This window comes from Natator depressus, chromosome 11 (assembly GCF_965152275.1).
Source record: "Natator depressus isolate rNatDep1 chromosome 11, rNatDep2.hap1, whole genome shotgun sequence".
In the NCBI taxonomy this organism is placed as follows: Eukaryota; Metazoa; Chordata; order Testudines; family Cheloniidae; genus Natator; species Natator depressus.
In genome coordinates, this window is record NC_134244.1 from 77933310 (window position 1) to 77956030 (window position 22721).

Below are 22721 nucleotides of genomic sequence, written 5' to 3' on the forward strand. Positions count from 1 at the left end.
CCAAGTGGGGGAGATGGGTTGACCTGGACTAGCTACACTGAGGTAAAAACTTACCCGTGCCTTGTCTCCACTGGGATTGTGCATGGATGCAGTGGCTCATCTTAGCGATCTAGTTGTAACAACACAACTACATTTGCAGTGCAGACATAACCCGGGTACAGTGGCTGGGGTTAGCTTTCTCCCCTGAGCTCACCTCCATCATTTCCCCTAGTCTAGACAAACCCCGAGCATCACATTGATACTATTCCGCCATTACAAAGTGATTGTTAGTCACCGTGTTCCCCTTGGGGACAGATTGTCTCAATCCCAGTTGTTCTCACTTTGCTCAGGGTTGTGCTGGACAGAAGTATTTTTTCTACCATTTTCCTCAATTAAAATAGATTGAAATAGAACAAAGAGCAGGAGTGGGGTAGGCAAAATGTGTCATTTCAGCCTCTGTGACTCCTGAAGGAGACAGGGTGAGTCAAAGGGATTCCCTCCTTCCCCATCACTGTCACAGTCCCTCCTTGCCCCAGCAGCATTAGCTTCTGTGTAAGCCACAATAGCGTTTATCCTCCCCATGTTCTATCCCTGGACCTCCCAAAGTGTCACATGATGCCATGTTCTGAGCGCTCTCTGTGCTTAGGTGTCACACTTCGATCCTAAATCCGACTCACTGGGGCTAAAGATGAAAGTGTCGCATGCCTGGAGGGGGAATTTGAATGGATCCCAAAGACAGAGTAATCATTCTGTGCTTTCATCTCTGCTTCCATCTCTTGGCAAAGCTGCTTCTGGCCTTTTTCCTGCTGAGCATGGATTGTTTGCAGATGGGAAGGTTGGCTGTTTTTCCCCCCTTATGATGAAACTAAATCTTTTGTAAGTAACATGACTGAATAATAATGAGGTGGCACAGAGTGAAGGAAAATTGAATGGATCAGAGGCGAACGCAATGGGAGAATCTTTTGATTTTGAGTTATCAGATATTATCTGCTCTGGAATTTAATATTATATGAAAGTGTCTTCTACTCCTCTGTGTTGTGTGTTTTTCTCTCTGTCCTGAAGGCGGTTTGGTTTCATAAATGGAGGTTACCTTTGTTTGACAGCATGTACCTCAGATTTATTGGGGACTTTGAGACAAATGACCGCTTGCTAAAATGATAATATTTTATATGTGTCTTTTCCCCACCCCTGTGTGGTGACATGGAGGAAGTTCAAGTGCAGTTCAATAATTGGGAAAGAAGACTGCAAACTATTGGGCATGCTCCCAAGGAAACAACCATTTTAAAATGTGTACTCTGAAACAGTGAAGAGAGGCATACCACAGATTGTGCAACGAACTGAAGTAACTGGACACGTTCACACTTGTTGTGGGTACATTACGAATTAAAAAGAAGAGATGTCCAGTAACTAGGCTTAATCAATTGATTAATCAATGATTATTAGTCAAAGATTAATACAGCTTAATACAGAAAGGAAGAATACCTACATTACCAATCCCTGTGGAAGACAGGATTACAGTGCTCACAGTGTCTGAGAGATTCTGTGCTTATCCCTCTTGTATTTATACCTAACTGGGGGGAGTTTCACAATTTTCCCTACATCACTTTAGCTAATATTTTCTCTATTTTCTGTGACATGTTTTTCATAGATAGTAATTGCTACACCTTCCATGTAGGGGATATGTTGTAAGTTTAAACATGACATATATTTTATATTTTGACGGTTATGCAGATATTAAACAAAAGCACAAGACTAGAATTTTGTTTTGAACATTCCAGGCCTAGCATTACTTATTTTTCTGTTATGTTTGTGCCTAGCCCTGAAATTACAATACTTCACCTATCTCTTTCTGTAACGTAAATAAAAAACACAACCTCCCTAGGCAATTTAGTCCAGGGCTTCACCACCCTGACAGTTAGGAAGTTTTTCCTAATGTCCAATCTAAACCTCCCTTGCTGCAATTTAAGCCCATTGCTTCTTGTCCTATCCTCAGAGGTTAAGAACAACAATTTTTCTCTCTCCTCCTTGTAACAACCTTTTACGTACTTGAAAACTGTTATCATGATTAATCTTCCCTCATAGGTCATGTTTTCTAGACCTTTAATCATTTTTGTTTCTCTTCTGTGGACCTTCTCCAATTTGTCCACATCTTTCCTAAAATGTGGCACCCAGAACTGGACACAATACTCCAGTTGAGGCCTAATCAGTGCGGAGTAGAGTGGAAGAATTCCTTCTCGTGTCTTACTTACAGCACTCCTGCTAATACATCCCAGAATGATGTTCACTTTTTTTTGCAACAGAGTTACACTGTTGACTCATATTAAGCTTGTGGTCCACTATGACCCCCAGTTCCCTTTCCGCAGTACTCCTTGCTAGGCAGTCATTTCTCTTTTTGTATGTGTGTAACTGATTGTTCCTTCCTAAGTGGAATACTTTGTATTTGTCCTTATTGAATTTCATCCTGTTTTCTTCAGACCATTTCTCCAGTTTGTCCAGATCATTTTGAATTGTAATCCTATCCTCCAAAGCACTTGCAACCCCTCCCAGCTTGGTATCGTCCGCAAACTTTGTAAGTGTACTCTCTATGCCATTATCTAAATCATTGATGAAGATATTGAACAGAACTGGACCCAGAACCGATTCCTGCGGGACCCCATTTGTTATGGCCTTCCAGCATGATTGTGAGTCACTGATAACTACTCTCTGGGAATGGTTTTCCAGCCAGTTATGCACCCACCTTTATAGTAGCTCCATCTAGGTTGCATTTCCCTAGTTTGTTTATGAGAAGGTCATGCGAGACAGTATCAAAAGCCTTACTAAAGTCAAGATATACCACATCTACCCCTTTCCCCCTATCCACAAGGCTTGTTACCCTGTCAAAGAAAGCTATCAGTTTGGTTTGACATGATTTGTTCTTGACAAATCCGTGCTGACTGTTACTTATCACCTTATTATCGTCTAGGTGTTTGCAAATTATTTGCTCCATTATCTTTTCAGGTACAGAAGTTAAACTGACTATTTGTAATTCTCCAGGCTGTCCTTATTTCTCTTTTTATAGATGGGCACTATAATTGCCCTTTTCCAGTCTTCTGGAATCTGTCCTGTCTTCCATGACTTTTTAAAGATAATCGCTAATGAGCTCATCCCTTGTAGATGCTGCAAATATGTATAAAATGAAATCAGTGTTGAATGTGAGACAGCTGCAGGATTATACCTGTTTTTAATAAACACCCCAAAATCCCTGGGTTACAGGGATTCTGATCCAGGCCTGAATTTAGTCTCTATCTTAGATCTGTGGCACCAGATTAAATAAATAAACCAGGCATGTTTGGGGAAGCTATTCCTCACTATCACTACTGACATTTGGTGTGGTTTGGTAAGGATGCTAATCCGGAGAAGTGTCAAGTTACCCCATCCAAGGCCCAAGAACTCAGGTAGAAATAGCAGATACCGAGTGGTTGATTTTCACCCCAGAGATATCCCATGACACAGCTAAACTATTTATTTTCAGAACACTACTTCTTAGTTCAGGGGCATTCATTCTGGTGCCAAAGGATGCCATGGTTAAACTGGGAGCAATTGTCCTTTGCCTTTTGGGTTGAAAGCTTCATGAGGCAAAGAGAGAAATAATTGATGCCTTCAGCGTACATTCCTTCACCATCTGATGGCCTTTTTGGACAAGGAGCACTTCCATGCTGTGCACGTGATGACGGTCAGTGAAGGACTGAATGTGTCAGGCTCCAAGTTCGAACTGCAGGATACAGGAATGTTGAGTCCCAGTCTATGCTTTCGTCTCTTAGCTTTGCTCTTGTGTCTTATGCATTTGTATCACTTCTCCACCTCCCTGCTTCCTTGACAGATTAGAAAATGTGAAAATAAAATACAGGTGGTTTTCTCATGATGCAAATCTTCTCACATAGTATGAGACCCCTTCCGCCAACGCTTATAGCAGTAGACAGCGGGTATGTCTACACTGCAGTGTAACCCCAGCTTAGTGGGACTTGAGTCAGATGACCCATGTGAAGAAACCCCGGGCTTGAGTGTCTGCGATAGATTTTAATCCTATGTTAAGACTTTTCTAACCTGTGCTGGAACCTAGCGCTCTGGCGTCCACACAGCAGTGCGCAGACCCGAGTCAAAGTAACCACATCCCGAAGTCCCTTGTACCCTCATACCCCAAATGTGGCTGCTCTAGCTCTTGGACCATGGTGTACTGTGTGAAAATTTATTGGCCACCTCTCTGTCATGTGGGGAAGGGCTTTGGCAGGGGAGAGGGAGGAAATCAAATCCTGTTTTGTCTCTCCTGCACTTATTTTGGTTTGTTCCCACCTTTTCCCATTCCTGTCCCTGAGGTTTCCTTTCTCCCCAGCACAGGGAATGACCTGTGTCTGGATTCTCTCTCTGTTCTTTCAGGAGATGGGATGGTGAGTGAGAACAAGGAGAAGAGTCCCCAGCAGGAAGATGCTGAGCGAGTAGAACCACGTGGGACATTATCAGGAAGATCCAAAGGGAAAGTTTCTTGGAGTTGTGCAGAGACAAAAGCCTGTGAGAGTCAGCATAGGCCAGAGAAAAGCTACAGTAGCAGCTCAGATGTTATTAGACATGAAAGAATGAACACGAGAGAGAGACCTTATCAATGCCTGGAGTGCGGGAAAAGCTTCAGATTGAGCACACACCTTATTGCGCATCAGATAATCCACACAGGGGAACGACCCTACACGTGCTCTGAGTGCAGGAAAAGCTTCAGTCGGCGCTCAGACCTGATCAAACATCAGAGAGTCCACACAGGAGAGCGACCCTACAAGTGTTCCGAGTGTGGGAAAAGCTTCAGCCAGAGCTCGACCCTCAGCAAACATCAGAGAATCCACATGCGAGAGAGATCCTTCACATGCCCCTGAGCGCGGGGAAAAGTTTTAGACAGGACTCGGCTTTTATCAGACATAAGAGAACCCACACAGTAATGCCGTAAATGTCTTGACTAGGGCTGGACAAAGATTTTTTTGTAAAATACATTAGCTAATTCCCACATTGTTTGCACCATTTTCTTCAGTGTGGTCTCTCAGCTCCACGTGAGTTGCCTGCCTCTGTCTTTCATACCTCCCCCTTCTTTGTGGTGAATCCCATGATGAAGGCTACGATTTAGTCATGGGTATTTTTACTAGAAGTCATGGGCAATAAACAAAAATTCATGGCCTGTGACCTGCCCATGACTTATACTGTAAATACCCCTGGACTAAATCTTAGGTGCTGGGGGGAGGGGCTCCGGGGCCTGCAGGTGCCGGGGGGGGGGGGCCTCTGGGGCGCTGCAGGTGCTGGCGGGGGGCTTCAGCCTGGGGCCCCGTTGCTGCTGCTGCTGCTGCTTGGGGCAGAGAGTGACCTGGGCCCCACTGCGGCTGCTCCGGCAGCCCCCGGAGCCAGCTGCCTGGGACTGACCAAGCAGCAGTCAGTGCAGCTTGGGCGGCCCCAGGGTCAGCCACACAGGCCACTGCAGAAGTCATGGGAGCTCCCGGAAAGTGACATAATCCATGACTTCCGTGAGCTTTGTGAAAAACTCTCAGCCTTGTCTTTATCCTTTATCAACTCCTTTGTCTTATAAGTCCTGGGAGCGTGTCCTTGTCCTGCCAGAAATATCCATCAGCCCCAGGTGGGGGAGATGGCGCTGACCTTGACTAACCACACTGAGGCAGAAACTACCTTGTCTCCACTGGGATTTTGCATGGACGCAGTGGCTCATTTTAGTGATCTTGTAACAATACAACTACATTTGCAGTGCAGACATAATCTGGGTAGAGTGGCTGGGGTTAGATTTCTCCTTGACCTGAGCTCACCTCGATCATTCTTCCGACTCTAAACAAACCATGAGCGTCACGACGATACCATTCCCCCATTACAAAGTGATTGTTAGTCATCGAGTTCCCCTTTGGGGACAAGTATTAGGGGGTAGCCGTGTTAGCCTGTATCCACAAAAACAACGAGTCTCGTGGCACCTTAAAGACAAACATATTTATTTGGGCATAAGCTTTCGGGGTAAAAAACCACTTCTTCAGATGCAACTGAAGAAGTGGATTTTGACCCACAAAAGCTTATGCCCAAATAAATCTGTTAGTCTTTAAGGTGCCACCGGACTCCTTGTTGTTCCTTTGGGGACAGATTTTCTCAATCCCAGTTCTCACCTTGCTCGGGGTTGTGCTGGACAGAAGTATTTTTTTCACCATTTTCCTCAATTAAAATAGATTGAAATAGAACAAAGAGCAGAGCAGGAAAAATGTGTCATTTCAGCTTCTGTGACACCCGAAGGAGACGGGGTGAGTCAAAGGGATTCCCTCTTTCCCCATCACTGTCACAATCCCCTCTCACCCCAGCAGCATTAGCTTCTGTGTAAGCCACAATAGCGTTTATCCTCCCCACGTTCTACCCCTGCACCTCCCAAAGTGTCACGTGATGCCGTGTTCTGAGCGCTCCCTGTGCTTAGGTGTCACACTTTGATCGTAAATCAGACTCACTGGGGCTAGAGATGAAAGTTTCAATCCTGGAGGGAGAATTTGAATGGATCCCAAAGACACAGTAATCATTCTGTGCTTTCATCTCTGCTTCCATCTCTTGGCAAAGCTGCTTCTGGGCTTTTTCCTGCTGAGCTGGGATTGTTTGCAGATGGGAAGGTTGGCTGCTTTTCCCCCTTGTGATGAAACTAAAACTTTTATAAGTAACATGACTCAATAATAATGAGACTAACCAATTTATTTGAGCATAAGCTTTCGTGAGTTTCATGCATCCGATGTAGTGTGCTGTAGCTCACGAAAGCTTATGCTCAAATAAATTGGTTGTCTCTAAGGTGCCACAAGTACTCCTTTTCTTTTTGCGAATACAGACTAACACGGCTGTTACTCTGAAATAATAATGAGGTGGCACAGAGTGAAGCGAGTTTGAATGGATTAGAGGAGAACACAATGGGAGAATCTCTTTTTATTTTGAGTTATCAGCTATATCCTGCTCTGGAATTTCATTTTATATGAAGTTGAAAGTGTCTTCTACCCCTATGTGTTTTGGGTTTTTCCTCTCTTTTCTTAAGGCGGATTGGTCTCATAACTGGATATTACTTTTGTTTGACAGATTGTATCTCAGATTTACAGCAGAAGACAGCGGGTATATCTACACTGCAATGTAATCCCAGGCTTAGTGGGACTTGAGTCTGACCTTTGTGAAGAAATCCTGGGCTTGAGTGTGTTAGACTTTTCTAACGTGTGCTGGAACCTAGGGTTGTGGCGGCCACACGGCAGTGCGCAGACTCAAGTCAAAGTAGCCACATCCCATACTCCCTTGTGTCTCCCCCACCCCCCAAAAGTAGCTGCTCTAGTTCTAGGACTGTGGTGCACTTTGGGAAAATTTACCACCCACCCTGCATGTTACCAGGAAGGCTCTTGCTTTGCCAAAGACTTGATGGGTTCGCTCTCCTTTGCACACCCAGGAGACTCTCTGATAGCGTGCTTCCAGATGAGTAGTCGGAAGAGAATGGGTTAATGCTGACCTGAGCTGCTGCCATTTTCAAAGCGGGGAAGGCTTCTGTTTTCAGTAGAGTGGATTGGAGATTGTTGGGGTAGAGAGGACTAAGGAATTTGTCCCATGGAATTGTGGGATACTTCCAGCTGACTCCTGGGACCCCAGTCAAGCGGGGCTGCATCTACACTGCAAAGCAATGGGGCTCAGCCTTGGGTCTCAGCTTAACTTGAGTTTGGGCCCTCCAACGCTGCAGGGTCCTGGGACCCTGGGTCCAAGCCCTGGGTTAGTGCAATTGCAGTGTAGATGCAAAGGGCTTAGGCTTGAGCCTGGGCTCAATCACGGGCTTATGCTGCAGTGTAGACATACCCCAGAGACAAATGAACTCTCAGAAATGGAAGGCACCTATGTTAGTGGAGAACAGAGCATTACACAGGGCTCATTGGTGGAAATGAGGATTGAGAGAAAACTAACCCATATGATAAGATTTTGTAATGTTTGAATATGTTGTTGTTACCAGTGATAATTGAATTAAACATGAAGTTCATCATTCCAGAATAAGAGATTTATTCTGTGATAATTTGATTGTATTGTAATACTGTAAATTATCTATTATTTCACATCAGTATTATAGGAAATGGTGGCTAATTCTGAAAAGTTATTTGACGTAATTCAGCTTCTTTGGATTAAGCAGTGGTGAAGTAAAACCCCACTCCAAAGGGTTGAGAGAAGTAGCGTATCGGAGAATAGACACCCAAGATAGACTCTAATTATTTCTATTTCAAATGGAATTCATGTTGCTCCACTTTAAAGTAAACGTTCTGTGAAGAGGAAAGTTCCTGAGGGAGACAAGTTGTGTAACCGTCTCCCCGTCAGACTGTAACAGTCACTGCAATGTGAGCTGGGGTGTGCGGGAATCGAGTTGCAGGCTCAGTGTGTCTAAGCCTGTGCTGGAGAGTCCACACTGAACGGTGACCCTGGGTTGAGAATGTCGAGACCCGAGTCTCACCCCAGCGCTCACGTGCCCACCGTGCAAGGCGCAGACCCGGTCACATTAGCCTCACCCAGGCTTCCTAGCGCTCTCCCAGCTGTAGCCTCTTCAGCCCTTCCTTCCTTGTGCCCCACGGAAACACTTGAGTGTCCCTCCCACGGCACTTTATCAGAAGTTGTCTCCCCCGCCAATACAGCCAGCCAAGCTGTGTTTTGGGTCTGCAAGCTGCCGGCCACTGGAGCCAGCAACCTGGGTGAGGCCCCATTTGAAGAATTTCCCCTGCTTGTATTTTCACTCCTGTTTCATACAGTGGGCAGAACATCCGGGAGATGCTGTGGAGATTTTGGTGGCATTTTCTGACTGTGATAGAGCCTTCGGTGGCTGGGCGGCCTAGTGGCTGGGTCATTGGTCAGGGGAGGGTTGTAAGGGGACCTGGGCCCTCCCTGTCCACCAGATCCCAGCCCAGGGCCCTGTGTAGTTCAACCCTAAACAGGGGACGTGTCTCCCCCCCCCGGGCGGGGGGTGTTCAAGACCCATTTCCCGGGACTACTTCCTACAAAAGCCTGCTTAGTTTGGGGTGTGTCCCCACTGGCCCAGTCACCCCGCAGTTGGCGCATACCCACAGGCTGCACTGGGCAGCGAAAGGTGTACTTGTCTCCAGTGGCTGCGTTGGGTGGCAGGTCACTGGTCCATCCCTTTGGGTAGGACAGAGAGCTCCTGCCTCCTTGCCAGTCTGCCCCCAACTGAGCCAGGCTCCCTTCTTTTCTCCCCCTTCCAGGCCTGGCATTGGCTGCGGGTATAGCTGGGCAGGGCTAGCTGAACCCATGGGTTTTATTTAACCCCTGTTCTGCCAGGAAGCAGTTTGTCTGCTCCTTCACACTGACCTACTGAAGGCTCCTGTTGGAGGAGGAGGATACATGTCAACTGGCTGGTGCTGTTCATGTCTCTTGGTATAGCCGCTGATGCCCCCTGTGTAGTCCAGCACCTGTGGAGAAGGGCCACAGGCACAGACTGGTGGGATCACGTTGTCGTGCAGACCTGGGAGGACCAGCAGTGGCTCCAGAACTTTCCTGTGAAGAACATTTCTGGAGTTTTGCAAGCAGCTTGCCCTGGTTCTGCAGTGTCAGGACACATGCAGGAGGGTGGTGAAGTTGGTCCAGAAGTAGGTTGCTATAGCCATCTGGAAGCTACAGGTCCACTGCTAACCAGTTTGGTCTTGGCAAGTTAACTGGGGACAAAGGTTTCTGAGGCAATCGGGCATGAGATTTACCCAAAGGTGGAGAGCATAAACAATGTCAAGAACATAACTTCGGAACATAAGAATGGCCACACTGGGTCAGACCAATGGTCCATCTAGCCCAGTATTCTGTCTTCCAACACTGGCCAATGCTACAGGCTTCAAAGGGAATGAAGAGAACAGAGCAACCATCAAGTGACCCATCCCCTGTCATCCAGTCCCAGCATCTGGCTGTCAGAGGCTTAGGGACACCCAGAGCATGGGGTTGCATCCCTGACTATCCTGGCTAATAGCCATTGATGGACCTATCCATCAATTTATCTAATTCTTTTTTGAACCCATTATAGTTTTGGCCTTCACAACATTTTGGTTCCGCAGGTTGGCTGTGTGTTGGGTGAGGAAGTACAGCAGAACCCTGTTCATCTGATCGAAGTGGGACCAGGGCCACATCGGGTAATCAAACATTTGGATAATCCAGAGAATGAACAAGTGTGAGGCTGCATCGCCATCTAGTGGGCACAGGAGAGATCACCGGCTTCTGGACCTGCATGCACTGGTTGGTTGGTTAATAGGGACGGTTGGATAATGGAGGGTCAGATAAACAGGGTTTTCCTGTACTTCCTTTTCTTTGTGTTAGACCTGCTGCCTGTTGATTTCATTGGGTGACCCTGGGTTCTTGTGTTATGTCAAGGGGTAAATAACACTTCTTTATTCACTTTCTCCACACCATTCATGATTTTACAGACCTCTATATTTCCCCTCAGTAGGGTGACCAGATGTCCCGTTTTTAAAGGCACAGTCCCATTTTTGGGACCTTTTCTTATATAAGTGCCTATTCCACCCCCACCCCCCCCCCCGGCCATCCCATTTTTTCACCGTTGCTATCTGGTCACCCTGCCCCTCAGTCGTCTCTTCTCCAAGATGGACAGTCTCCGTCTTTTTAACCTTCTCCTACGGAAGCTGGTCCATCCCCCTCATCATTTTTGTTGCCCTTCTCTGTATCTTTTCCATTTCTAATAGATCTTTTTTGAGATGGGGTGACCAGAACTCCACACAATATTCAACGAGTGAGTGTACACTGGGTTTATATAGTGGCATTGTGATATTTACTGTCTTATTATCTATCTCTTTCCTAATGACTCCTGACATTCTGGTAGCATTTTTGATGGCTGCTGCCTGTTGAGCACACGTTTTCAGAGAACTCTCCACAGTGGCTCGAAGATCTCTTTCTTGAGTGGTAACATCCAATTTAGACCCAGTCATTTTGTATGTACAGGTGGGATTTACATTTTCCCATGCGCATTACTTTGCGTTTATCAACATTGAATTTCATCTGCCATGTTGTTGCCCAGTCACCCAGTTTTGTGAGATTCCTTTGTAACTCTTTGCCATCTACTTTGGACTTAACTATCCTGAGTAGTTTTGTATCGTCTGCAAACTTTGCCACCTCACTGCTTACCCCTTTTTCCAGATCATTTAGGAATATGTTGAACAGCACTGGTCCCAGTACAGATCTTTGTGAGACCCTGTTGTTTACCGCTCTCCATTGTGAAATCTGACCATTTATTCCTACCCTTTGCTTCCTGCCTTTTAACCATTTACTGATCCACAAGGGAACCTACCCTCTTCTCCCATGACAGCCTAATTTGCTTAAGAGCCTTAGGTGAGGGATCTTTTCAAAGGCTTTCTGAAAGTCCAAGGACACAATATCCACTGGCTCACCCTTGTCCACGTTTCTTGACTCTCTCAAAGAATTCTAACAAATTGAGGCATGATTTCCCTTTACAAAAGCTGGGTTGACTCTTCCCCAACAAATTGTGCTCATCTGTGTCTGTGATCGTTCTGTTCTTTAATATAATTTCAACCAATTTGCGGGGTACTGAAGTTAGACTTACCAGTCTGTAATTGCTAGGATTGCCTTTTTTAAAAATTGGTGTCACCGTTATTTTGTACACAGGCTGATTTAAGCAACAGGTTACATACAACAGGGGGTTGGACTAGGTGACCTCCTGAGGTCCCTTCCAACCCTGATATTCTATGATTCTATGAGATTAAAGACAATCTAGGCATAGCCCAACACCGAAACAAATACTTCGCCTCAGTTTTTAACAAGCGTAATGAAGAGCTTAGGGGTAGTGGCAGGGTGGCTAATGGAAATGAGGATATGGAAGTAGACATTTCCACATCCAAGGTGGAAGTCAAACTCAGGCAACTTAATGGGACCAAATCAGGGGGGCTGGATAATCTCCATCCAAGAATACTGAAGTAACTGGCACATTAAATTGCAAGCCCAAGAGCAAGAATTTTTAATGAATCCATAAACTCAGGGGTCGTACGCTGTGACTGGAGAATTGTTACTATAGTACCTATTTTTAAGAAAGGGGGAAAAGTGATCCAGAGAACTACAGGCCCGTTAGTTTGATTTCAACTGTATGCAAGGACTTGAAACAAATTTTGAAAGAGGAAGTAGTTAAGGACATAGAGGTCAATGGTAATTGGGATAAAATGGAACATGGTTTTACAAAATGGAGATTGTATCAGACTAATCACTATCTTTGAGGAGGTGACTGATTTTTGGACACAAGAAATGCAGTAGATCTAATCTACCTGGATGTCAGTAAGGCATTTGATACAGTTCCACAAGGGAAATTATTGGTTAAACTGGAGAAGACGGGGATTAATATGAGAATTGAAAGGTGGATAAGGAATTGGGCAAAGGAGAGACTTCAGTGGGTCATACTGAAAGGTGAACTGTCAGACTGGAGGGAGGTTACTAGTGGAGTTCCTCAGGGATGGGTCTTGAGACCAGTCATATTTATCATTTTCATTCATGACTCTGGCACAAAAAGTGGGAGTGTGCTAATAAAATTTGCAGAGGACACAAAGTTGGGAGGCATTGCCAATATGGAGGAGGACCAGAATCCCACACAAAAAGCTCTGGAGGACCTTGAAAACTGGAGTAATAGAAATGAGATTAAATGTAATAGTGCAAAGTGCAAGGTCATGTACTTAAGGACTAACAACAAGAATTTTTGCTATAAACTGGGGATGTATCAGTTGGAAGTGACAGAAAAGGAGAAAGACTTGGGTGTGTTGATTGATCGCAGGATGATTATGAGCCGCCAATGTGATGTGGTTGTGAAAAAGCCTAATGCAATTCTAGAATGCAGCAGGCAAGGTATTTCCCGTAGAGATAGGGAAGTGTTATCGCCATTATACAAAGCACTGGTGAGACCTCATGTGGCATGCTATGTGCAATTCTGGTTTCCTGTGTTTAAGCAAAATGAATTCAAACTGGAACAGGTGCAGAGAAGGGCTACAGGGATGATCAAAGGCATGGTAAACCTAGCTTAGGAGAGGAGACTCAAAGAGCATGGCTTGCTTAGTCTAACCAAAAGAAGGCTCAGGGGACATACGATTGCTCTCTATAAATATTTCAGAGGGGTAACCCAGAGAAGGAAAAGAGGTATTTAACTTAAAAGCCTATGTTGACACAAGAACAAATACATATAAATTGGCCATCAACAATATAGGCTTGAAATTAGATGAAGGTTTCTAACCATCAGAGGAGTGAAGTTATGGAACAGCTCCTGGGGGCAAATACCATAACTGGTTTCATGACTGAGCTTGATAAGTTTATGGAGAGGATGGTTTGATAAGATTGCCTAAAAAGGTATATGGCCCATCTGCGACTGCTATTAGCAAATATCCCCAACGACCAGTGATGGGATACTAAATGGGGAGGGCTCTGAGTTACTACAGAGAATTGTTTCCTGGTTTCTGGGTCTTGTCCACATATTCAGGGTCCAACTGATCTCCATATTTGGGGTAAGGAAGGAATTTCCCCCCAGGTCAGGTTGGGAGAGACCCTGGGTTTTTTGCCTTCCTCTGCAACATGGGGCATAGGTCACTTCCTGGTTTAAGCTAGTATAAATGGTGGATTCTCTGTAACTTGAAGTCTTTAAATCATGATTTGAGGACTTCTGTAACTCAGCCAGAGTTTCTGGGTTTGTTACAGGAGTGGGTGGGTGAGGTGCTGTGGCCTGCAATGTGCAGGACATCAGACCAGATGATCATAATGGTCCCTATTGGCCTTAAAGTCTATGAGGAAGATCTGGACAGAGTGGAAGAGGAGGAGGAACACAAAGAGGAGGAATTTGGACCTGATAATGAAGGAGGAGGAGGAGGATGCCATGGAGGAAGCTGCCCAGAGGTCGTCATGGAACAACTCCAGGGTGCAGACAAGGTATTAACATGGCCTATCTTAGTGGGAACCGAATCTTTCCTGCCCCTCGTCCCAGCCCTGCTCACTCCCTGTGGAGGGCTCTAGTCCCTGACAATCCACAGCCCCTACTGGTGATGCTTCTCCCCTCAGATTTGAGATCCCCTAAGAAGGGGACATTTGTCCCACACAATCCAGGGTCCCCTCCCTCCACAGGCCATGTCCCAGCTCCTGTCCCTGCCTCTGATGGAGGAGGTGCTGGTTTTGGGAAAGGGGGGCCCTTTCCTGGCCTCCCCCATGGTGGGCATGAGACCCAGAGCCGGTTTGAATGGTGTCACGGAGTCCCCGGGCGATGCTCTGGAACTGCTCCCTGCGAAGCCAGGCAGGACTCGGGGGAAGTCTCCTTTTTGTGAGCAAACTGTCTTCAGGTCACACAGCTCACACAAATTCCACCTTCCTAGGTCTGACCTCGGAGCATTCAGCATCCTCTGCCCCTCTGTGTGCTTCCCACAGCGAGTCTGCCCAGGCGGGGTCCTGGGGAAGCCAGAGGGTCCTGCACCCCAACTTCGCAGTCAGACGTGACTCTCAGCCAGCCAGTAAAACAGAAGGTTTATTAGACGACAGGAAAATGGTCTAACACAGAGCTTGTAGGTAGAGAGAACAGGACCCCTCGCTGGGTCCATTTTGGGGGGCAGTGAGCCAGACAACCACATCTGCACTTCACTCCATGTCCCCAGCCAGCCCCAAACCGAAAACTCTCTCCAGCCCCTCCTCTTCTGGGCTTTGTCCCTTTTCCGGGCCAGGAGGGCACCTGATTCCTTTGTTCTCCAGCCCTTTAGCTCTCACCTTGCAGGGGGGAAGGGCCCAGGCCATCAGTTGCCAGGAAACAGGGTGTTGGCCATTCTCTGTGTCCAGACCCCTGCACACACCTGCCCTCTAGGGCTCTGCAACGATCATACACCCTTATCCCACCACCTAGATACTTAAGAACTGCACAGGGGAAACTGAGGCACCCCCACAATATTCAGAGGAAACATTAAGAACAGTCCCGCTTCGTCACAAATGGCATGAGGTATCTCGGGCTAACAGACTCTCTATGTCCGGCTCCCATCGTGCAGGGTTCAGGACATGGCTGAGCAGATCCACTTCCTGCATCGCCGGTGTACTTCGCAGCACAGAAGAGCTGGCAGGACACCCTGGAGATGTCCAACTCTAAAGTAGCCTGGAGGAAAGGGTCATGGTGAGTGGGACATGGGACCAGGTACCTGCAGGGAGGGCAGGAGACCTGGGATGAGAAGAGACCTCCCCAGGGTTGGGGGAGAGATCAGTGGGGTGAAGGGGGCAGCAGGGAGTAGGGATTCCTGGGGCTGAGGACTGGGCAGCAGAGAAGGGGTAATTCTGGGTGTAAGTGATAGAGGACAAGTGGGAAATTGTGGGGCAGGAGAGCAGCTGAGGCTGGTGGTGGAGAGAGAGGGGGCAACTGGAAGACATTGAAGGGCAGAAGAGGGGTCAAGTTGGAGGGGAAGGAAAGAATCGGGAGGGCAGGGCCCAGCTGTGTTGCCAGAGGATCCTGCTGGCTGTGTCTGGGCAGCCTCTTCTTTGGGAAGTGCCCAGGGATCAGTGGGGCCTGAATCTCACATTCTCCTTTGGATCTTCCAGGAACTAACTGAGGAGTTTCCCCGGGACTCTGGGCCCAGCTCTGTCCTCTCCAGCTCCATGGACCCCATGTGAAACCTCACGTATCAGAACCTCCCACCCAGCTCCCCCAACCCCGGTGCTGCTGAGGCCCCAAAACACTGCCTCCTCCATGTCCAGGTTCTCCTCCACCTCCTCAACAGCCTACACCGAAGGGTAAGGAAAACCATGGCCACACACAAAACATAAGAAGAACATAAGAATGGCCATACTTGGTCAGATCAAAAGTCCATCTAGCCCAGCATCCTATCTTCTGACAGTGGCCAGGGCCAGGTGCTTCAGAGGGAATGGATAGAACATGGAATCATCAAGTGATCCATCCCCTCTTGCCCACTCCCAGCTTCTGCCAACAGATGCTAGGGACACCATCCCTTCCTAACCTGGCTAATAGCCATTAATGGATCAATCCTTCATAAATTTATTTAGTTCTTTTTTGAACCCTGTTATAGTCTTGGCCTTCACAACATCCCCTGGCAAGGAGTTCCACAGGTTGACTGTGCGTTGTGTGAAGAAATACTTCCTTTTGTTTGTTTTAAACCTGCTGCCTATTCATTTCATTTGATGAGCCCTAGTTCTTGTGATATGAGAAACTGCCTTATTTACTTTTTACTAATCATGATTTTACAGACCTTCATCACATTTCCCCCTTAGTTTTCTCTTTTCCAAGCTAAAAAGTCCCAGTCTTTTTAATCTCTTCTTATATGGAAGCAGTTTTATACCCCTCATCATTTTTGTTTCCCTTTTCTATGCTTTTACCAATTCCAATGTATCTTTTTTTGAGATGTGACGACTGGATCTGCCCATTGTATTCAAGATGTGGGCGTACCATGGATTTAAATAGAGGCAATATGATATTTTCTGTTTTATTATTTATCCCTTTCCTAATGATTCCTCCACATTCTGTTCACTTTTTTGACTGCCACTGCACATTGAGTGGATGATTTGGGAGAACTACCCACGATGACTCCAAGATCGCTTTCTTGAGTCGTAACAACTAATTTAGACCCCATCATTGATATGTATTGTTGGGATTATGTTTTGCAATGTGCATTACTTTGCATTTATCAACATTGACGTTCATCTGCCATGTTGCTCAGTCACCCAGTTTTGTGAGATCGCTTTGTAGCTCTTCGCAGTTTGCTTTGGACTTAACTATCTTGAATAGTTTTGTATCATCTGCATACTTTGCCACCTCACTGTTTACCCCTTTTCCCAGATCATTTAGAAATATGTTGAACAGTACAGACCCCTGGGGGACACCACTATTTACCTCTCTCCATTCTAAAAAACTGACCATTTATTCCTACCCTGTGTTTTGTATCTTTTAACAAGTTACTCATGAGAGGACCTTCCCTCTTATCCCATGACACCATGGGGACGGGTGGGGATTGAATCTGGGCCCTTCACCACCAAGGGCACAAGCCCTGTCAGGCTCCCATTCAGGAAGCCATGGAAAGCTCTGCCTGCAGACACCCCCTCTCCACTCCCACTGCCAGGATTCACGATGGGCTGCAGGAATCACCATGTAGGTGTGCAGCAGCCATCGCACGTGCATTGACCATGGGCCAAAACCTGCAGCCCTCACGGCCCAGGATACCCCCACGGATGGCAATGGGAGTGTAGCCTAGGTAACTAGCTGCTGGAGCCAAATGATATAGAGAGAGGATTCAAAGGTGCAGCAAACCAAATGGCCAGAGAAGTGAAGGATGTCAGGGAAAGAGGAGAGCTAGGGCATCTGGGAGCTCCTGCAGTCAAGGGATTCCAGCTGGAGTGGTTTAGACACACAAAGTCCTGCATCTTGGTAGGGGTTAGACTAGATGAACCTTGCAGTCCCTTCTGACCTGATGGTTCTATAATTCTATGATTCTAATGTGTGTCATCTAAAAAAGAAGGGCTGGCGTGTATGGATTTCCTCCACATCCTCTGCAGTGAAGACAGATGCAAAGAATTCATTTAGCTTCTCCGCATCGGCCTTGTCTTCCTGGAGTGCTCCTTTAGCACCTCGATCGTCTAGTGGCTTTGCTGTTTGACAGACTTCCTGCTTCTCATGTACTTAAAAAATAAATTTGCTGGTAGTTGTTGTGCCCTTTGTTAGTTGCTCTTCAAATTCTTTTTTGGCCGGCCTTTTTCTACTTTTCATTGGACTTGCCAGAGTTTATGCTCCTTTGTATTTTCCTCACTAGGATTTGACTTCCAATTTTTAAAGGAGGCCTTTTTGCCTCTAAGTGCCTCTTTTACTCTGCTGTTTAGCCATGGTGGCATTTTTTTGGATCCTCATACAGGTTTTTTTAATTTGTGGCATAGATTTAGTGTGATCCTCTAGTATGGTGTTTTTAAATAGTCTCCATGCTGTTTGCTGGTATTTCACCCTGGCATGTTGCTTTCAATTTCCATTTCACTAGCCTCCCATTTCTGTGCAGTTCCCCTTTTTGAGGTTCGATGCTCCTGCGGTGGGTTTCTTTGGCATTTCCCCCTCCAGGGCTGTGACATGTAATTCCATTCGGGCTGCGAGGACGGAGAGTAACGACTCCAGCGTGGAGGCTGCACAGGGCGCGCACACAGTGCACTGTCCTAGGCAGAGAACGTCTCCAGGAGCCGGCGCTGCAGTACCCCTCCTCGCCAACGCGGCCCGGCTCGGCTGCCTGTGCCCCGTCAGCCAGCAGGGGTTGGGTTCTCCATTGCCAGAAAAAGGTGAGAGAAGGACTCTCCTTATCTGTGTGAGGGGGACCATTCCCAGCATTCAGCCAGGATTCACGGAGGCGCTGGGCTTCATCTGGCCCCTTGGCAGCTGGGGGCATAGTGCAGAAAGTGAACTCTCAGCCTGCGCTGATTCAAGGTCCTGCCCACCCGTTGCTGCCCTCCCCCACACTGCCCATTCCCCTTCCCCTCCCTCGCCTGCCCCCAGCCAACCGGGCCTCTTTGCAACAGCCGCAGGGGCAGGGACAGAGGGGCAGGAACAACAGTGACCCACTTATGTCACGGAGTTTGGATAACCTCCGATGAAAGGCTCATGGAAGCACATGACCCCATTACTCTCTGGGAGGGGCCGGCAGCGGTAGGTCAGTGGCCGCAGGGGGTGGGCACAGGGTCTCCTTCACGCTAGCTCAGGGGCTGTGCGGGTAACATGACACTTGTTTTGCTTGGCGTTGTCTAGCCGTTCGCCCGTCACACTCCTCAGTGCAGCAGGGATCTCTCCCTGCACCAGTGAACTAAGCCAGGCCGCGCTGCAGGGACGGCACGAGGAGGGGTGGGCCGGGCAGCTTCCTCTCAGCAATCAGTAGAGATCGACCGCTGGCCATCGAGATGCTCTTTTAAAGTCACTTTCCCAGTCAGGAAGCTGCAGGGGGGCCTGAGTGAGAGACAGAGCAGCCCACCTGCCCCCACAGGCCAGCCCCTGCCATGCTGGCAGCTCAGTGCAGGGCACATTCCTGGTCACCGAGCTCAAGGCCCATCACCTCACTTGGATGGCCATGTCCCCCCTGCCTAGGACGGAAGATCAGCCCCTTAGCATGGGGCTCTGGAGACCCCGCCCGTGAGAGGGGTCCCACAGGACAGAGAGCGGAACACGCTAGCTCAGGGGCATCAGCTAGCAACCTGAGGGGAGCACTGAGATGAAATGTCCAGCCACCTCTGTGGTGGAAAGGGTCTGTGAGACTCGGGGCAGGAGGCTACCAACCCTCACGGATCCGCTCTGACTCCTGCTCTCACAGCCCCCCCACAGCCTAGTGCACAGGGGTGCCATCTGTGGGGGGCTCACTGGTGACAACAGTCGCACTGCACAAGGCACCTGCAAGGTCAGAGGCGCAGAGCACCCAGCAATCCCGAGACCCAGAAGACCCCACCCAGAAGAGGGTCAAGTGACCCCTCTAATAACTTCTCCCAGCGTCCTCTGCAAATCAGAGTGCAGCACCATCACCCCATAAGGCCCAGCGCCAGGCAGAAGGGGCCACCTTTTACCAAGAATGCATGTTTTAGAAATCGTGGAAACATGGACTCTTTCACCAGCCCCATGAGAACTTCAGACTTTGTTTTAGCCCCGAGGGTCTTTGACCATCCGCAGAGAAAGCGCTACATCGGCGACAGTTCCGAGGAGGAGGAGGGAGTGACCAAGGGGAGCCTTTGGCCCAGCCATTGATGGATATGCCAGAACCTGAACCTGAAACCCAACTGCTTGTGAGACACCCCGATGAGTGTGACGGCCTCTTCTCATCCACCCCCCTGGAGGAAGAAGGCGAACTCAACTCGGGGGACTCACCAGCGGACAAGGTGAACCGAAAAGACGTCGCTTAGGTGAATGAATGATGAAGTGATGGATGATGATGGGGTGTAATGGGTTAGGAACCGGGGGTTGTGTAAATCTAAAAACAAGCAGTGGGAACTTACACTTGTTTCTTGTCTGAAAATCTCTCGACAGCTCGACGACGCCTTTCTAGAGGACCTGGAGGCCCTGGACAGCATTGCATCAAGCAGCGAAGATGAACCGGGCCCAACTTGTTTTTGCTCAACGCTGATACAAAATGTTGAAGAGGACTCCGAGGATGATGGCTATGAGGAGTTTAGGAGGAGGCTTGGCATGGAACTAACTGAGCCAGTGCCACGTCGTGAGCGTAAAAAAGTCATGCGGACTATTGTACGCGTTGCTGTTTATGCTGTCCTTAACCACTGTCTTAGGGAAAAGCTTTTTGAAGATTGTGAGGGCTGTGTCATAGATGCGCCAGGCCAGTGGTGCTGTGACTGTGTGACTTGGACTTCAGTGGATATAAACTGCAAGCTCCGGGGCCTGTGTGCTGAGCTGGGTTTGGAAAGCTTACTAAACACTATGATTGCCATAGGTTATGCTATGCAATGTCTGTGCCTCACCCAAGAACATTTAGCGCAATGGGTGACCTTGATAAATGCTGTGCAATTCAGTGGAGACCCTGACCGGGTTTTAAAGAAAATGACCAAACCAGAAGATGCCTGCTTGCAGAGCTATATTGACCGTCTAGTCTGCACAAAAAGTTACAGAACCCTGCTTAAGAAAAAGGCTATTTGTAAGAAATCTAAAACGATTAAGTTAGAGAATGGTGAGGGGACAAACATACAATATAAAACTTGGTAGCTGTAAATTAAAAAAAAAAAAACAATTGAAAAGGGCTTTGTGACTATCTGTGTTTGTGTTAGAAGGCCTTTGGCCCTTACGTGAGCTAAACGTTTTAATGAAGCATCTTGGTTTGTTTTCAAGGAGCTGTATGTCTTTTAAATAAAAAATAAATTGTTTGTGAAAACCTAGCTCTTGTGTTTTTGTGTAAAAGAGACCCATTTACAGCAAAAAGCTGAAATGTATGTTGTGGGAGGGGGAAAAAAAAATCCTAAAAATGTGTTTACAATAAAAAAAACACCAGGGATGGTTCAGATATGTGTTTGAGTACAATAGAGCTGACTTATCCCGTTGAACTGAATGATTTTAACCACACCCCCCACTGAATAGCCAAGGTGACTGTGATCACTCACCCCTGTTGCCATAGGGTTAAATTTGATGGGGGTGCACCCATAGTAAGGGGGGTGGGTAGGTGAGGATGGTGAGTTCTGATTAATATGAAATGAAATAAAACCTCAGGAATTCTCAGATGCTATTGGACAGTTTAAATATGACCTCAGGAGTTGGTAGAATGCTATTGGACAGTTTAATACAACCCAGGAGTTGGCTGAATGCTATGAGTCACACCTTGCTTCTGGTCATGTGTCCGCCTTGACCCCGGAAGTAATACCCCCATGGGGCAGGACTTCTGGTGACAAGTGGGTGGGGTTTAAGGGGTCAAAGGGTGGGGTTAGGGTTTGATTGATGGTAGGGCCCTTACACTACTTACATTGTTGCTATGGGACTAGAGTTTCTGAGATTTCTGTGCGTATCCCTTGATGAGAGGCTGGATACCACAGGTGGCACTCTGAAGGGACCTGGGTGCTGGGGTGCATTTGTTTTCAACCTGCAAGGAAAAGACAGGGTTTCCCCCGACAAATCGTCAGATTGGCCTAGCAATCATGAGGGTTTTTTTCCAAAATAAATGTTGGGTTCTTGTAATTTGTCTTCTGGCTTTTGAGCCTTTAGGGTTTAGTTGCTTCACGTCCCCAAGCTTTGCTCTTGTAATAGGATTCCAGCAACAACACCACAAATCTAAAGACACAATAAAATCATGAGAGTTGGCAACACTGGAGTATCAGAGACACAGTCTGGTAACTGACTGCCTTAAACATATACTGGCAAAGATCTCTTTTTGTACTAGATTAATCTTAATGCAGCTCTGTGTGAAATCCATTTCAGACTCCACATGGTGTGTCCCACAGTGGAGAGTATCCTGTGCTTCGAGGCTCTAGTTAAATAAGGTGATGATTACACAGCACTGCCCCAGGGGGAACAGCTACTCAGGTAAAAGGGCCCGTCAGTGCCCTGGGGCAGCTGGGGCTAACAGGGAATAAAGCACTTCCACCAACTGAGTGCTTTGGCTGGATTGGGCATTCTGAGCGCAGCCACCTGCCCAGGACAGGAGTAAAGCTCCTCCTGAGATCAGAGAGGGAGACCCCAAGCTGGAGCCCGTTGGAGTCTGGAAGCATGCTGTCCTCCTGCGGGGTCACTGGCAGAGGGGGTTCAGCAGTCCTGGGGAGATTGCCATACTCTGACCCTCCACTGCAGCCTCCCCAACCCCAACCCCTACAGCAACTCCAGGACAGGGCTTGCATTCTCTCCCTCCAGGGAGCCAGTACACAGGGCCCTGCATCCTAGCCCCCCCAGCCACAACTTGCCCTGAACTCCAGGCTCCGCAGTTTGCAGCTCTCACAGTCACTGGGTGTCAATGAACTGTGGGGGCACCCACAGGTCTGAGCTCTAAGAGTTCCCCTTTCCACTGCCCACCCCGGGACATGGGGTTAGCACAGAGATTCCAGTGACCCAGCCCCACCTCTGTGAGCTAGTTGCATTGGTTGCTGCTCCCCTCAGGGGCTGGTGCTGAACCCACATGAACGCACCTCTGCACTCTGGGTCTTGGCTGTCCTTGGTTGGCAAACTGTGAATGGGTTGCAGTGCAGGAGAAGGGAGTGGTGTGTTAAAGGAGCATTTGTTTTAGGGT

At 47.7% G+C, this 22721-nt stretch overlaps 1 protein-coding gene and 2 long non-coding RNA genes across 3 annotated transcripts in view; all 3 read left to right on the forward strand.

Moving 5' to 3' along the window:
* LOC141996249 (uncharacterized) overlaps positions 1-5114 on the forward strand; it is a 19373-nt gene extending 14259 nt beyond the window's left edge. Inside the window, 2 exon segments of the mRNA XM_074968214.1 lie at positions 4393-4874; positions 4877-5114. Of these exon segments, the coding sequence (XP_074824315.1) occupies positions 4393-4874; positions 4877-4948 (554 nt within the window). The 3' untranslated portion in view covers positions 4949-5114.
* Positions 5115-10085: 4971 nt separating this feature from the next.
* On the forward strand, positions 10086-15610 carry LOC141996260 (uncharacterized). Its single transcript, XR_012641511.1, has 4 exons — positions 10086-10257; positions 13720-13947; positions 15042-15163; positions 15583-15610. It is a non-coding gene; the product is annotated as an uncharacterized LOC141996260 (long non-coding RNA).
* A 2588-nt stretch (positions 15611-18198) lies between these two features.
* LOC141996262 (uncharacterized) lies at positions 18199-20946 on the forward strand. Its single transcript, XR_012641513.1, has 3 exons — positions 18199-18309; positions 18773-19908; positions 20033-20946. It is a non-coding gene; the product is annotated as an uncharacterized LOC141996262 (long non-coding RNA).
* The last annotated feature ends 1775 nt before the right edge of the window (positions 20947-22721 follow it).